Source organism: Rhopilema esculentum, chromosome 17 (assembly GCF_057945365.1).
Source record: "Rhopilema esculentum isolate cy_ngs chromosome 17, ASM5794536v1, whole genome shotgun sequence".
Classification (NCBI taxonomy): Eukaryota; Metazoa; Cnidaria; class Scyphozoa; order Rhizostomeae; family Rhizostomatidae; genus Rhopilema; species Rhopilema esculentum.
Genome location: NC_142831.1, coordinates 6,925,431 through 6,942,256, shown reverse-complemented (window position 1 = coordinate 6,942,256; position 16,826 = coordinate 6,925,431). Strand labels below are relative to the sequence as shown.

At 35.4% G+C, this 16,826-nt stretch overlaps 1 protein-coding gene and 1 non-coding gene across 6 annotated transcripts in view; both read right to left on the bottom strand.

Annotated features, from left to right (window-relative positions):
- The window catches only part of LOC135694671 (alpha-ketoglutarate-dependent dioxygenase alkB homolog 3), a 40,306-nt gene that overhangs the window by 9,903 nt on the left and 13,577 nt on the right, over positions 1 to 16,826 (bottom strand). For 4 of the 5 annotated variants that reach the window (XR_010517203.2, XM_089113439.1, XM_065213536.2 and 1 more), the window contains 9 exons: positions 14,534 to 14,712; positions 13,698 to 13,732; positions 12,240 to 12,287; positions 10,701 to 10,804; positions 8,444 to 8,529; positions 7,503 to 7,607; positions 3,278 to 3,382; positions 1,693 to 1,791; positions 421 to 513 (listed from right to left, as the gene is read on the bottom strand). Coding sequence is in view for 4 of the 5 variants with exons in the window: in XM_065213536.2 (XP_065069608.2) it covers positions 439 to 513; positions 1,693 to 1,791; positions 3,278 to 3,382; positions 7,503 to 7,607; positions 8,444 to 8,529; positions 10,701 to 10,804; positions 12,240 to 12,287; positions 13,698 to 13,732; positions 14,534 to 14,712 (836 nt within the window). In the remaining variant the exon portion in view is untranslated. The remainder of the gene's footprint in view (positions 1 to 420; positions 514 to 1,692; positions 1,792 to 3,277; positions 3,383 to 7,502; positions 7,608 to 8,443; positions 8,530 to 10,700; positions 10,805 to 12,239; positions 12,288 to 13,697; positions 13,733 to 14,533; positions 14,713 to 16,826) is intronic. The other variant, XM_065213823.2, reaches the window with a different exon arrangement.
- On the bottom strand, positions 9,336 to 9,455 carry LOC135683722 (U5 spliceosomal RNA). The gene has a single exon (XR_010515805.2). It is a non-coding gene; the product is annotated as a U5 spliceosomal RNA (small nuclear RNA).

The following is a 16,826-nucleotide window of genomic DNA, read 5'->3' as shown; positions in this document are numbered from 1 at the left end:
CAATGTTTGAGTTGAGCTCTAAAATACATCACGAAACCCATAGGAAATTAGAGACAAATCTCCTGATACGAAAGAGAGCGAAATTGCTCCTGGTAGTTCACCCGTTAAAATGCTTAGCAAGAAGCATCGATGGATCAAAGGGCGAGGGTATTTTGCCAACCAGGAGACGTTAATTTTTCACAAGTTTTACTACTTGCTGGCAAAAAAATTATTGTTTTCATGATATCGTTGTCATACAAGGAAAGTTTTCATATTTTAAAACGGCTTTCTTTATTTATGTAGACCTATTTTTATGAACACAAAATAGCACTTCATCTTCACCATATAACAGGTGCTAGGTGCTAGGTGCTAGGTGCTAGGTGCTAGGTGCTAGGTGCTAGGTGCTAGGTGCTAGATGCTAGATGTTAGTTTTGGACATACCGATGCTTATTTGCAGATTTATTTCGGACGAATGTTTCTAAAAGTCAGATTTATCCTTGGTCCTCTGTCGTGGTACTCTTTCGCAACTCGATGCTAGAAGAAAAGGATATTAGAAATTAACGATATTTTAATAATAAATTATCCGCTTAAGCAATGTGTTCAACAGTTTCACTGCTTATTTAGTGCACACGAGCATTAATAAGCAAGAAAATCAATCAAGCTAAACTTAAAATTTCCAAAAACGACATTTAAAAGATACTTTTATGCCCCGGTTGATTTTATTCAAAATGTAGCAAGGAACCTTTTCATTTCAATTTATACAACACATGGACCACAAATTCAAAACAGATTGACTGAATTTCTTGTAAATACAGCCAGCCCAAAGAACTACCTTACGTAAGGCTTCGATCTGTCATATAACTTTACTTTTTAAAATGTTGTTATTGCTTTACTCACAAATGCTTGAAAATGATAACTTCAGATTCAGTTTGACAAACAAATAATAACTTTATCTAATGATAATATAGAATACATCATAAGTAGATTGGAAGTGAATTTACTATCTGATAATAAATGCCCTTTTAACCACAATTCTTTTTAAAAAGGCCAGTCAGGCATTCAGTCGTTGCCTTAGCGAAGGTTAGCAATTCTGAGGGGTCCCATGATCTTACTTGCCGCAAAATAACAAAATAACTTGAAACAAAAGTGTAGAATATTTGAAATAATAAAATTTCATTTGATTTGAAGTTTTTTCGTTATCTTGATTACTAACTGAAAAAGTTTCTTTGCATCTGCCAAAAACAAGACAAAGAAAGTCCATTTTGTATTTTTATCAGACATTTTTACTTTAGTTTTGGACAACAATCAGAATTCATCTTATCAATGCTCGGGCGGGTACAAAGCAAGTCTTAAAATTACTCTAGCTCAGTTATTTTACATTTCAAAATTTTGCTATCAATTGTAATAAAAAACACCCTTCGGAAGTTGTCATTATCTACGCAAAGAATTACATATTTTCATTGCAGATTCTGACAGACGTGATAAAGCTGCACTCTAAATTAAAGTTTCCACTTGACCTTTAAATATTTTTAGTTGGAAGATAAGCCACTTGCTCACAGCTTTACATATGTGAAAGCTTCCCATGCAGACATGATTATAAAATCGCCGATGATCAATCGCAAATTTCAAAAAAATTCCTTAATCTCGACAACCTTAATTTCACGTAAAAATCTTATATCTAACAGAATTCTGCCTTAATTGCTTTGGACTTACCACCCAATCATGCTGTGTTGCTCCTCGCATAATCAATAAACTCCCGTCTGTCAACGGTATTTTTATTTTTTGGAGACAATCTTCACCGTTTTCCTCTTCCTTAAATAAAAATACTTAAAACGATTCTGTTGACTCACAACTCATTAAGACCCTGTTTACATGGGACCGGTTCCAAAAAGATCCGTATCAATTTGAGTTCACATAGGCGTTCTGTTTACACCAGACCTGCCTAACCGTACTAATTTGAGATCACCTAGCCTTACTTATTTGAGTTCACCTACGAAAGCGTACTCATTTGGAGCCGGTCTCACTTGGTCTCGTGTAAACACTTGAAACTGCATCTTTTTAAGTACGCTACCGTAACGAGGGTAAATTCTCCGGTGACGGAGGCTACGTAGTAAGAGGACGCATTTTCTTTTGTTCGCTTTGGCGCCCTTTTTACGCACCATCGTGACAATCGCCAAGAAACAAGTATGATCGTTCAAAATAACGTTGAATTTGATGTCAATTTTATATGCACTCCCTGCAGCAGTCAGCAGTAGTTTCTTGTTCGCAACCGTAATGTCAAAGGTTCATCGAACTCGACAAAACAGGTTGGTTGCGTTAGCAGAGCAGAGCTCCAAACGATATGAGATCGTTATCACAAGCTGAGAATTGAAAAGAAATAGAAGAGAAGAACCTTCTGTACGAGGCCTGGGAGAACAGAAACCTCGTGGAGTAACTTTAGAAATAAAGCGAAAACGAAGAGAATTTGACGCCTTTTCACCTTTTGCTGTCACGGTAATAGGGGCCTTCGACTCGAGTGTTTTGAGCTTTCTTTCACAAACGATCTTGAGTTCAGGTCTCGTGTGAACAGAAAGCGTAAGTGAACTTTTTTGAAGACAGTCTCGTGTAAACAGGAGGAAGTGAACTCAAATGGATACGGTTTTTATTGAACCGGTCTCGTGTAAACGGGGTCTAGGTTCTTGAATACAATGTAAAATGCTTAAGGAGACTTTTAAATCCTTAAAAACAGGGAAAATATACAGGTTGTGTAAGATATAAAAAAACTGCTTCTCGTCGAATTTCTATAATTTAATGATAGAAAAAGCTAATAAAAAGGTTGGCTCTGCATACAAAATAAAAATCAGATCTGCAAGAGAAATGTAAGAACTGCACGAGAAATGTGGGTCTGCACAAGCAACAGCGGAATTATAAGACGGTAACTGCGTTAAATTCAACAAAAATTTTCAAAAGAACATCAAACGGTTCTAATTAAACGCTGCTGCAAAATATGAACCCAGTTCATGAATTTTTTCCAAGTTGGGGATGTAAAAAAGATGCAATTGATTAATTATTAAATTCTTGTTGCGTGTCAGCTGGCTTACATAATTATTTGTCTGCACCAACCAAAGTTGAACAATTTATACGAGGCTGGGACGAACTGTTTTTCTGAAAACTAAATTGATGGCTCGATGTGTTTTTGCAATGAGAGTCACTATGAAGGACTCGCTGTCATAGCAAAGCATCTTTAATAATAACACTGCAACGTGGCGATATAGAATTATCATTCACTGCTTAGTCTATAATAAAGAAATGGAAATACCTCCAAAGGCTTTCTCTTGAGCTCAAATGATCTTGTATCTCCAAACGAAAGCGATGCAATTATTGGGTTAATACCAAGGCTCTTCTCGTCATCACTATGCCAATCCTTGAACAAAGAGAAATAATATATAGGTCATTAATAATGCCAAAAAGAGTGCCAGTCAAAAGTTCCAAATTCAGTGTCCCTTTATCTAAACCACCCAATAGCAACATACAGTTGAAACTCGCTTTTCTTTTTTGGAAACTGAGAATTCGTTCCGGGTAGTCTAAATAGGAAAACTTTTCTTTACTCAGCCTTATACTAAAACAAAGAGGAAATGAAAAGTCTTTTTAGATGACAAACATTCAGGAAAATAGACATTCGAGGTTGACAGTACTTAAAAAACGGAGTACTGGAGACCATCCTTGTTTGCCAACTAATCGAATAGAACATCCATATTTTCAGTGCTTATAAAGAAAGATTGGAAAATTAATTGAACCAGTCAACCAATATAGCAAGAAAATTCAGAAGACTTAAAAAATTTTTAGCACAACTGAAAATTTAAAAATAAAATTGACCCTAAACGGAAGAAAAAAATCTAGATTCTGGGGGAGTTACAATTTGTATGGAAATAAACATGGATTTAACTGTTGTTAGAAATCCTTTTAATCAAATTTCAATTTTAAGTTCTTTACCATGACAACTAAACTGATGCAAATTCTAACAGTCCTTTTAAGCTTTACAAACCTTATTTGATTTGCAAACGAAAGCGATATCTTTTACTTTGGAAAATAAAATTAATTCATTCAAGTTTAAAAGCATTAATTTGACGAAATTCAATCAAGATATTATCCTATCACAAAGAAAATTTTCGTTTCCTAATAAAATAATTCAAGACAAGAAGAAACTATTTGACCCACTAGAATGAGAGCCGAATGAAAAAATAATGAACGTAGAACAAAAAATACATTCATTGGGTGACAAAGCAAGCTTTACACTCCAGTTTCGATTGCATCACTAAGCTTTGCAAAAATGCATTCTCGAGTTGAACAACACTCTTCTCTCGTACTTCACCTAAGGAACCTCAAAGGATGGCCAACCAAAAATAACATCTTCAATAACAATGTCTCCACCCCTACCCCTTCTTAACTGAACTATCAAGGTTAGCACGGCTAAATTTTTTGATGGATACATTATGATGGATAACCTTAACAAGCATTCAATGCAGCACTTGTGTCGCGATAAATGCAACAAAGATTGCCCCGACATCATAGTTTTAGAATATTATTAGAAGTACAAGTTTTATGCAGATTTTCTCAAGCTACTTACAGCTACAATCGAATGAATCTATCCAAACGGAATCGGTGCTATAGAGAGTTATCATTAAAGGGGAAATGAAATATTCTTACACTAAGAAAAACTCGTGCAAAATTAATATAAAAGGAAATAACTTTAATTGTCCTGAAACTTAGACATTCAACGAATGTAACTTTCATAATAAAACAAAGAAAAGAAGAGTGCTAGAACAATGTCAAATTTCCAAAAAATATTGCAATGAAGTCGTAAAACTGAGCAAAGAGAACGCTCCAGTGTTTGATTAAACGGGGTTGTAATAGAAGGGAAGAGTTGGACTTATCTCTATGAATCAAAATAAGAGAGAGGTAACAATTACCGGATGGGGATGACACATTTGCTTATATCTTATTCTCCATGTACACAGGTATATAGTCATACTTAGTGAAATGGGTTTTGAAATTCATTAAAAAACGACAAGGGAATTTAAACACTTTCCTTTCCCTGTTCCCTCGCCAAACACCACACCTATGGCTTAATTTCGGGATAATTGGAGGTGCAATTATTCCAAATGCTTTTGCATACATTAACATTGGTCTTTTCTACCAGTTTTGAGGGACATTTTTCGTAGAAGGGTTGATAGGTTTTTCGAATCTGCTCTGTCTTCAGTGCTTCATCTTTTTCTTCCAGTGCTTCATCTAAGGCTTGGTTTTTTACGTTGCTTTTTGGCAAATCAAGCCAGAGTGTTCTTATTAAGTGTGTTCTTTAAGAAAAATAGTGTGGAGACCATCACTTACGTACTTTGGTTTGACTTCTGTTGATTATTTCTACATTATTCATTCAACTTCTCCATAAACAATGAGGCATCAAGTTTAAGATTAGATTTTACCACGGTACGCGTACAAGCATTTCGCTAAAAGTACTAAATTGAGAGTTCTAGGACCATTGACGTATTTACTTACTAAAGAGCAGGACACCCCTTCTTCCCCATGTGCGATTTCACAGGCTTAATTGTGAATCTGCGTCAAAGACTACAGAGTGCTTTAATCAACAAGCAACATGCTTGCGTTTGAGCAGCCATTCTGACGTTAATAGGCACATCGCTTTCTATAAAAACAATTCATAACAAGTAGGAGCCTGATTTAATGAAGTATTCTTGTAGCGAATGGGCAATCAAAACCAGAAACGGCCAATAATTGGTGGCAGCGACATTTGACAGAATCTCTGGACTCACTAAAAAATAGTTAAAAGGCAATACACTCTTTTTTTTATAAGAACCAGTAAATTTAAGTTCAGGCTGACTGTTCTTAATTTTTTCGAAAATCTGAGGCTGGATTGTAAGCAATGCTATTGCTAGTTTTTTCGCTCGAAGGAGGTGTTCAGGCCTCATTTGCCAACAAAGTGAGTGAGACAGCCTTAATTTGCTGACAAATTTGAATATTCACCGAAAAAGCACCCACACATGGCTAAAAATCCTCGATTTTGAGAAAAAACTTTGTTCAAAATTGCATTTTGCAGAAGCTCAGCCTCAGCTTGTTCTTAATTTGTTCTTTTGACCAGTTGTGAGGCTCGTGTTCTTATAAAATTGTTCTTATAAAAAAAGAATGTAATGGTTTATGTTTAAGATTTGCTACATAGTTCTCATTTTTAACCAAAAAGAACGGATTTGAGTTTCTGAGAATAATGGCCTTTATGAAACAAAATAAATTTGCATAGAAATAACCAACATAAGCTGAGTCTTGTACATGTATAGCCATGTGAAGATAAAAGTGTTTAACATTGAGTAAAAAACTGCCTTAAAATATCTATAAACTATAAACGCAACATTAGGTCGCGAAAGGGTTGCCATTGAATAAGTTGTAGTAATTGGTTGTCAAGGTCATTGAAAGCGGAGAAACTGTGGGGCGAAGGCTAAAAAAATTTAAACCTTTTCTCTAATAACCAAACGCTGCGATTACACTGATTGTTGGAGGCAGTAACCAGTTGAACGAAACAACGATGTCCCAGTTGCTCATGTTTTTTATTGTTTTTGGTAAAGTTTGGTGTGTATAACAAGAATTTTTTAGATAGAATAGTTGGTAGTATTCGCATTTTCTGGATATAACAGATATCATAAACATGTCTACGATTATGAAACGACTTAAAATTACTGTTAGCCGGTCTGTCATATAGTGTTCGATGCCGTATAGGCAGATTGAATAGAACTCTAGTCACCTGATGCTCGCAAAAAACAGGAAACTCTGAGAAGCAACTTAGAACCGCCCTGTTACATACACCAAAAACTCAAGTTGAAAGTTTGATGGAGGAACAGTATGTTGGCAGGTGATGTTTGCACCCACGTGCATAAATCAGCTGTCAAATTCAGCATAGATACGGTAAGTAACAAAGTTGCAGAAACTAATTTTGGGAGTACGGATAGTTAATATTTCAAAGCGATATATGCCCAGAGGAGAATCTGTTGTAATTTCTAAACCAAAGTGAAAAAAACTCTTAATATAAAACTAGAGGGCCATTTTTTAAACTGTAAATATTTGATTGTAAGTATTGCTATTTAAGTTTTAATTTCTTAGGTGCTTCATGTTTGCAGCTGGTCCCTTGTCGATAACAGTACTTTTTTGCTAAAAGGTTATAGATTATGTCTGTTTAGATAATTATTCTGTTGAAGCGTTTATATCATAATGAAACTACGCCATCGCCAGTTTAGCGGTATACCAAGGGTTTGGAGGCATAGCTCCTATCAGAAATCCCATTTCGGGTGCACGGCCTTGATTTAGAAACTGACTTGATACTCCATAATCTCTTTAGAGTTTGTTAAAAATGGGCGCAAATTGGTTCCGCAGTGTTAGGCCGAATGATAACAGGATCATTTTCAACAATGTCCGAATTGCATGTGGTGCATACAGAAAAGACGCATGTGGAGATGAAAAGACGTTAAAAATTGTGTGTAACTTACAACGCTGTCTTTATGATCCCTGTACAGGTTCGCTAACATTGAATTAAACTGCAGACCAGTTTTTGCCTCGATTTTGTCTCGTAGAATATTCAAAGTTGGCGACCACTATGATACAAAAGCAAATGCCATTATTCATTGATAAGCATTGAGATATACATTTTCAAGCTGCAGTGCCTGACAAAACTACTGGTGAACTTCACTCATTTTTGAAAAATTAATTGCCCTCCGGACAATGTTGTTTTGTGGGCTGTTTAGAAGTTCCGTTTGATGTGGTCCGATGGATTTTTTTCTAAAGCTATGACATGTTACTCTATAACCAATATTTCTCTGTGGGAGAGGGAGTGCGGAATCGGTATTTTGTAAATGAAATAGTCAATTCTACCCAAAAGCACTTAAGCAAAGGGCGTTCAAAATACTTGGTAGGGATTGTAGTTCAACATCACACGTGAGTGAACATTTTTTATCAATTTCACAATTTACATGAAATCATTTTGAGTAATCATCTCTATAAACAAAGCTATACTATTAATTTATAATTTTTTCTAGAATTATTGAGAGAAGTTTGGCCCTTAGGATAATAGAACCAATTCTTAGCAAACGGTGACTATCACACAGTTTGGAACAAGACTCGCTGATCATCGTGGGGGTTTCTTCTTCAAAACTGTTATGCATGGAAATATCGCTAGAAAGCAAGAAATTTCTAATGTGGAGGTGTTCGTTTGAAGAAGGATATACTGTAAGCAGGGCCGCCGAGAGGGGGTAAGGGGGGAAGGGGGGGAAATTTTCCAAAGGCTTCGAGGTCTAGGGGCCTCATAAAGTAACGAATTCTGTTTTGAAATGGAATCAATTAAAAGTAACAGAATTATACTTATTAAATTGAAAATATAGTTTTGTTAAGAAAGCAATGGAAAATGAAAAGAATAAAGAGAACAAGCAGTTACCTGGAATGGCTTTAACGTCAATCGAGAATATGTGTAGGGGAAATCGCCATACCATGCTGTTAATCTTGGTTGTAAACATTTCTTTCCTTCAAGAAGAAAGCAAAATGCTTGTTAATAGATCACAGAAACACCATTGACTAAACGTCATAGTTGATGGGCTATTCGCCCAGATTTTCTCTTTTTGATGGGGTTTGTTTCATTCCACTCATTTTCATGTATCCTGTCTATTCCTTCCATAAAAGCTCTATTAAGCCCCCTCTATAGAGTCATAAAAGCTCTATTTAAAAAAAGGAAGCTAAAAAGGTTGTTAGATACCATACCAATAAACTTTCTTAATTCTTATCTAGAGTTTTTTCTTTGACCATGACAACAAACCAAAACTCAGATTTTGGGATAGTTGGAGGGTCATGGTAGACCTTCTGATAGAAGATGGTACCTGATGATGATAATTCTTATCAATAACCTTTTCTTTTTTTTCTTCACTGTAAATACAGCCTGATATCTCAAAACAAATAGGTTAAAACGCATTAACAGAGCTAAATATCTTAAATTTTTAGGGTATCTTTCTGTTGAAATAACATCTATCCGAATTATTCGACTTAATAGCTATTATAACATCGTCCTGAGCCGCGGCATCAAATGGCAGAAAAAACCGCCATGTCTACTTTGCATTCAACTCTGCGCTTTCATGGTTTCTCTTTCTATACTTCATCAACAAGTTACCACACAACCCAACTATTGTGAAGTATTTTATGTTCTTAAAACTAATTTTCAACATGGTTTAACACTGGTTCGATTAAGGGTCCAAAAAAGTGGAATGGTCTTTCTGAGGATAAAATTCTGTCCGTTCCTTTTTCCTCTCAACTTTCTAGTATTTCCTTTACACTGTTGTTGCCCCGCTTGAAGCAGGGCGTTCGAAAAATTGCTATAGGCTCATCTGATTGTCCTCCTCCACGGAAATCTTTAGTAAAAGGCGAAAGATTTATACGAAACTGAAGGAAGACCAGAGCGTAACTAACCTAATGCCTTCGGTGACAGCAGTCTACCATCTGATTAGACTTAGTTAGGGGCAAATATTTTGCGCATGCGTAGCGCAACTTTTTTTGATTCCGCGTACAAAGGTCGCGTGTCGAAGTGTAAGTTGATAAAAAATCGATATTTCCTTTTATTTACTTTGAAAAAGATCCATTGATTTCACCTTGCATCTGTGTCGTGTCATATGGTTCCTAAGCTACTGTATTCATGGCCTATTTCACAAAGTGTCCAACAGCGTTTCCTTCAATAATGAGTGTCTTTTTCAAGATAAAACTAAAAAATGTCACTCGATGCAGCACTCCAGAAACTCGTTAGCTTCAATAATTTATGTTTTGACGCAAACAAAATCAATATTTTTAGTAGACCAGTAAATACGAAACATTCATGGAAAGCCGTAGGCAGGTGTCGCATTCATAAATTAAAGAACTACAGGATTTGTAACTGTTTGAAAAGAAGAATCCAGGAGAAAAGGAAACATCAAAAGCTGAAAAAGATGAAAATAATTATAGAAAAATACAACTTTTCAAAATAGAAAATGTAAACCAACTTATATCACCGTCATTCGGCAAAAATTATGAAAATGAATGGCAGACAAGTTTATTCGACTAATTTTAGTTCGTTGGACACGCAAAATGTAGATTATAGGGATGTTGTTTTCGATCAATTTGCAAAAATCGTTGGCAAACAAAAACTGATGCAAAACAAAAAGGAAATTTCGAATGAGGCCACTGTTCTCAGTGTTTTGACAGCGAGAATTACACAATGGCATGGTCAAAACGAACTTTCCCGATGCAATTTGGTATAGATCTATAGAACTTTTTTAACATAACAGCATAAACAGGCAAAGTAAAGAAAGGATGGACAAAAGTTCACTGTGATCCAAAAAGGTATTCATTGCAAAATAAATTGAGAGAAGAGATTTTTGAAAGAGAAAGCAGTACTCGATAGATTGTAACGTAACGTGAAACTGGAAACCCTAAAAAATGACAATACGATCACAGGAAACAAACGTTTTATTTTATATAAAATGGAATCAACCTGTTAAAAATTAATTAATGCATTGAGAACTAGTTGAAGATATGAAAACTTTTTCTAAAGTCTAGAAGGGTGCCTGCTTGAAAAGACCTAGGCTGCAACACTCATCACCCACTCAACTATGAACCCAACCAATCCCAAGTGCAGGGAAAATGATAAAGAGAGCCTTCAGATTTAGAAAACATACCAAAAATCTTAATCTCTTTTTCCTCCCATGGAATCTCGGTCACCAGCTGCTCCATTATCCATTCAGTCTCTTTTTGCTCGATGAAATTCTTGCATAACTGTATTCTACAAAGAAACAAAACAAAATTGAAGATTCGAAAGGGGAAAAGGCACTATGCAAGTTCGACCACAAAACAGATTTAAAAATTAAGTTAAAAGAATTTTGGCGACAAACAAAGTGAGGGAAGTTGTATGAAGGGACGTCAAAATTAACTTTAACGATTCCATTAGGGTCATCGCCATGAGGGCGTGTGGTGTCTGACACCCAATGGCGTAACGCAATTTAGGCCATCTTAGCTCCAGAACTGAAGGCCCCTAACGACTATTTTTTCTTGTCTGCTTTTCAGTCATACTATGCTAAAAACTTTCAAGATCATCCAAAACCCTTAGTGCTCATCGTTTGACACTCTTCAGATTATAAAACGTCAACACATCGATCGAAAACTTTAAGCTAGGAAATACCCAGCTGTGGATTGAATTACGGTCCAAGATATTTTTTCGGTCCATTTTGTATGTTAAAAGCAGTATTCATTAAAAAGTACGATAGCACCGTCCGAACTTTTGAATACAGTAAGATCCTCTAAAAAAGATTTTAAAATGAGAATGGTTTATTTCTTATATCTCCATTTACAAACCCTTTTTTACATATTTTTTGCAAACTAAAAACGGTGTCTTTGAATTCAAGCTGCATAGCAAACAAGGATACTCCAAGAAATAAATATGGATGAATTAAGTACGAAATACTGTATTATTTCAAATTTGACTAAATGTTTTTCTCAATTTTGCTTCATTAATAAAGGAGAGAATATTTTCTATACTTGCGGGTGAAGTTTCTTATATGTCCACTTCTTTTAAGCGGAGACATGGTGCATTGTGGTATTTCTTGGAATTTTTTCGGATATCATAATAACATACCAAAGAACAATAGTTTCCAATGTACGCTAGTAATCTATGCTTACATTTTGAAACGCAATTTAATAAGTATGCTTTAATTGTTGCTCGCTTTTTACAATCTAAAAATTATCTTTCTCTCTTGACCTGCACTGCCGAGGTTCTTAAAGGTTAAAGAATTTTCCTTAGAGGTCACTTCGCTTCGCTGTCCCTATAAAAGGGTTCAATCTAAAGATGGGCCCCGAAGTGTCTCAGTTATGTCATTGGTGACACCCCCTTCGAATTTTGAACAAATAGATGTCTTTCGAAAACGTGGAGATCTTTGCCTTCCAAGGGTTCTTCTTCAAACATTCCGGCAAAAAAGGGCGCCTCGCCCACTTCGTAGGTAAATGACACTTGGTATTGAGCACCATGTCCACTGCCACGCATACCATATTCTTAAGGTATCCTTTACATATCCTCACTTCAGTGGCCTCCCCAAAACGGATAGATTTTTAAGAGTACAAATTATAGAGCAAGATTAGTTCAAAGCAGTAGAAATTGAGGCATCATAATCAGGCAACAATATTTGAATGCACATTTTGAGTGAAGAATTCAAGTATAGACTCACGCTGACAATCCATGTGGGCCTTCACTTATATTGTATTCACCATCTTCACTGCAAAATAAGATTGACATTGAGAATGAGATTGACATCGTAGCTTTACTCATAAACAGTTTTAAGCAAATAAATTCCAAATCTCCGGTAAAAAGCAGTACCTAAGTTTAATTTATATATGATTTTTATTTACTTGTATTTTTATTAGTTTCAACACAGTATTCAAAGGTAGCTTTTTAGGACACTGCGAATCTATCCTCATCGAGCAGTGTCCTGGTCTTTCCTCCCGATGTGACCACACTTGGTGACTCCTACATCCGGAACTACAGAGCCATGGCGACTCCACTTACTCTGGGAGAAAGTTTGGTCATGGACACTAACCCTACACTCTTGGATCTGTAGATCTGCAGTCGAGGATTACTGGAGCAATTAAAAGAAGAGCATTATAAAAACAAGTTTAAGACGTGATATCAGAAAGGCAAAAACATACATTCTTTTTTATAAGAATGCCATAATTTTTTCCATTCTCAAGAAATTTTAGTTTTGAGCCTGAATATATTCTTAAAGTGCTTTTTCATTCAACATTGTTAATACATTCAGTTATGGTATAAAAAAGAAAAAAAGCATTACAATAAAAAATTTGCTAAGGTTTCTTTCAAAGATTTAAAATATATTGCCTGATTTTCCACAGATTCGGGCTGAGCTTTTTTCGATTAGCTCAAAATGGTGAGAACTAAGTCGATTTAGATCATTCTTTTTTTTCAAACCTGATATGGTTTTAGGAGAAAATCACCCGCACTTGAAAAGAAACCACGTTTTTTTGAAAAAGCGATAATATGCAAGTTTTGCAATTCCCTTTTATAAACATCGCAAAAAAGGCAACTTGTGAAAAAATGAGACACAAATATGCGAGTTGAGGCTGAGCAACATTCCTAAATTATTCTTAAAAAATTGATAACTCTTAGCCTGAATATCCTTATAAAAATATTTTTAGAAAGTGTATAACTTTCGGTTTTGAAACACGCAACTCACGAAAAAACCCCAAAATGCCGCTAAATTCTTTAGATGTCTTTACTGATATTTGTTACTTCTTTACACATTATCCTAATCTATACACTACATAATACTATTTGTATACTTCGTTATTCATAAAGAGTTTTTTAAACTTTGAGGCTCTGATGATAATTGGAAAGTTTGGAGGGACAAGGACAAATGAAAGTGGAGATAAAGGGGTTTCTTAGAACAATTACTTTTCCAGGAGCGATAGAAAGGGGCTTCCTGTTGTTGAATAAAATGATTTAAACGAAGATATTTGTTTCAGGTCAATTTCTAAAGTATTTATGGAGCTATTAGTTTCGTGGATAAAGCTGAACAAATTTGATAAGAATATATAAACTGAATCCAATAAAAAAATTAAATCTTATTTCAGTTGCTTGCGTAAAATCAAATTAAACTGACTTAGTTACTTACTCTATAATCTTTACGTCTGGTTTTTCCTTTTTAGTCTGAAAAAAGAAAAATAAGAAATGGTTTTAAAACAATAAGCAACGCCTCTTACAATAAACTCACAAGTTACTGCTAATTCTCTCAACCAACAAGCCCTGATATAGAATGATTCTTAAATATACTGGCAAACAAGACAAAGCTCCATGTTATAATCATGGTATCAGCCAGTGGTGACGCTTGTCCTTTCAGCTGTAACAGGTTCACTCTCCTGTCACATGTCACGCATGCGCCGTTTATTACTAATCACATGACTTTTACTATATATATTGTAAAAAGAGATTTGATCGAGAGTTTTTTGAGTTGATATGATTCATGAAAGATGATCACGTAAGAGTGCGTTATTATTTGCCTCACGCTCTACCAATCATTGTTATGGAACGCCTCTTACACAGCCTGGGGGGGGGAGGGGGTATTGGAGATGGAGGGTCAAAAGTAGAAAAATTTACTGATGAAAAAATAGATGGAGGAGAATTTAGGTGTTTTTTCATCTACTGATAGATGATTTTACTGACAAACTAAGGATTTTGTAGACAAACTGAAGATTTGCCGATAAATTCATGAAGTTACACCGCCACCCGCCCTCCCTAGCTATGCTCCTGGTATCAATCTTACAACTTACAATAATATCATGAAGTGACAATTACATATCTATTATTCAAGAAATACCCCCTATCTAAATCCAAAATCTGTTTCTACCAATACAAAGAACATGCTCTAGCAAGAAACCCAAGACCAGGTCCTCCTTTGCACTACCCATTGGTGTCTTGTTCTACCATCACATGTTCCTAAACTAGACATACCTTCACAGTTGGTTTAAATATCAATTGACCACGTGAAGAATGTGCAACAGCCTGAGATTGGCCATCTTCTGTTTTTTCACTTATTGCAACATCTCCACTCTTTGATGTTTCTGCTTTGTTTCTCTTTGGTGCCCATCCCCCTTGAACACGCATTTTCCGCCTTTTGTCTGCCATGTTAGCTAAAGACAAAAAGCTAATTCATGGTAAATGAGAATATAGCTTTTCAAGATCCTCAAAGTATGTGCAAGGTTACAGCTTAAACAAAGAAATCAAGATCATGAAATCAAGCAAAAAGAAACTTCATGCCTTTGTGCTACAGAAAAAGCTAGCTGCTCTGCTCTACCTTTAACTCAATTCTGTCAAATTTTCGAATAAATTTACCAGATTTTTCCTTCAAAATGGTAATAAAATTCACAACTATTTAAGTAAATTACTTGCATTGTTTTTTAAATCAAAATATACTTTTCCAATGCCTAGCTATGTTGCAAATTTAGAAAAAGTTGTGAATGCAGGTGCTAAAGAAAGAGGCAAGCACTTCCCACAAAACTATGTTGGTTTGATTATTTGAAGAGGAGGTACATCATAATATGCTTTTATTTTTGAAATGTATGTCTGCTGTTGAATGTAATTGACATGAAAATTTGGATGCACATGCAAACATAACTTGAAGATCTGTAAACTCTCCTGGTTTTGCTGCAAGACTCCAAGTTTGTTTGAAAAATGATGCAGTTTCTGAAAAGTTTTTTTTTCTATTACTACAAATAAAATTGCAACAGCAGGGGGAATTGAAGCAATAGCCTAAAGACAAACAAAAACCCAGTCAAGATGGTGGTAAAAGTGATCCTGCAATCTGCATAAAAACATACAATACCAAGCTTTTTGGGTGCAGGTATAAGAATTCAAGAAAAAATGTTGGGTGATAGGAATTGTGAGTGTGACTAAAAATAATTGTAATTCCTTATCAGTCTTGCAAAAAGACCATGCCCCCTTCCAAGTCAAAACTTTTGCAAAAGAAGATAATGTGCCAGTTGATATTACAATGACATCTAATCAGCACAATGTATATACCTAAATTGTTTTGAGGAAGCCTGTTAATAGCATGTTTTGGCAATAAACTTCCAAACCAATATATTTCTCATGATTTTTAGATATTGTTCAGGTTTTAATCCTGAAAAGGCTTGCGCTACCTTTGGAGGAACTCCTTAAAAGTTAAAGATCAATACACCATATTTTGCTGTGCACACTAAATAGTTAGTAAAATGGGGCTGTAATTGACTTAAGCATTTAAAGTGAAAAGTGGATATCAAGCTATTAGTCCCTTTCATTCTGTTCTCAGCTCATGGTAACAAAGAATTTATCTTGAAAATGGAATAATCACCATTTCCTCGCATTTCTTATCAAGCTAATGGATGAAATGTTTGGATTCTTGGTCAACCATATCAAAAGAGCTTCTAATTTCAAACCATAATACACTAGGGTATCAAAAGTATTGCACCACCTCAAAGGAGGAGAAATGGCGCATGAATGATCGAAAGCTATTGTTATGCAAATTAATTCTGTTTTTAAAGGGCCAATGGCAATTGGTCGAAAGCAAAACAACCACCGATCAAAACTTCAATCTATTTAGAGCATTTGTTTTAAAAATAACAGTAGAAAACATCTTTTAACAGTTTCAAATTTCAATAATTTGACGGGTAGCCGCAAACTTTTGAAACCGCAAAAAGCCTCCTTGAAATGGATCCATACATTTGGCCAACGAATACTTGTGGAATTTCGTATAAGGCCTGGAAACCTCTTATAATTAATGATTCTCTGGTCTTTGGACCACCATTTGGATCACGGTTTGTAACCTTTTTCATTTGAAGTCAAACTTTTTAAGTGATGTTAAAAATTGGACTTTACTCTGACTATGTCAAAGCTTTAATTTCTTAAGACCACTTCCCTGTAAATATTTTATAGCGACTCGCCCCTCATTTGACAATTTTGCTTCCTCAGGCATGGGCTACATTTTTACAGATAATATTGTTTTTGCGTAATATATACATTTCTAACTAAGTTTTCTATGGCGTCAGCAAGATTTTGGCGGGAAAAGTTTGCTCTAGAATGCGCTTATTTCACCCAATTAATGCATTCAAATGTTTTGCATTGTCAAAAAGTCGACAAAAAGTGCCGCCATTTTGAGCAGGGTGGTGCAATACTTTTGATACCCTCTACACTAGAGTGTAGTTTAATAACAAAAATAAAACAACACTCAGGTTCATGCTTTGTACTCCGCGGCAAAGCAGCTGTGTCA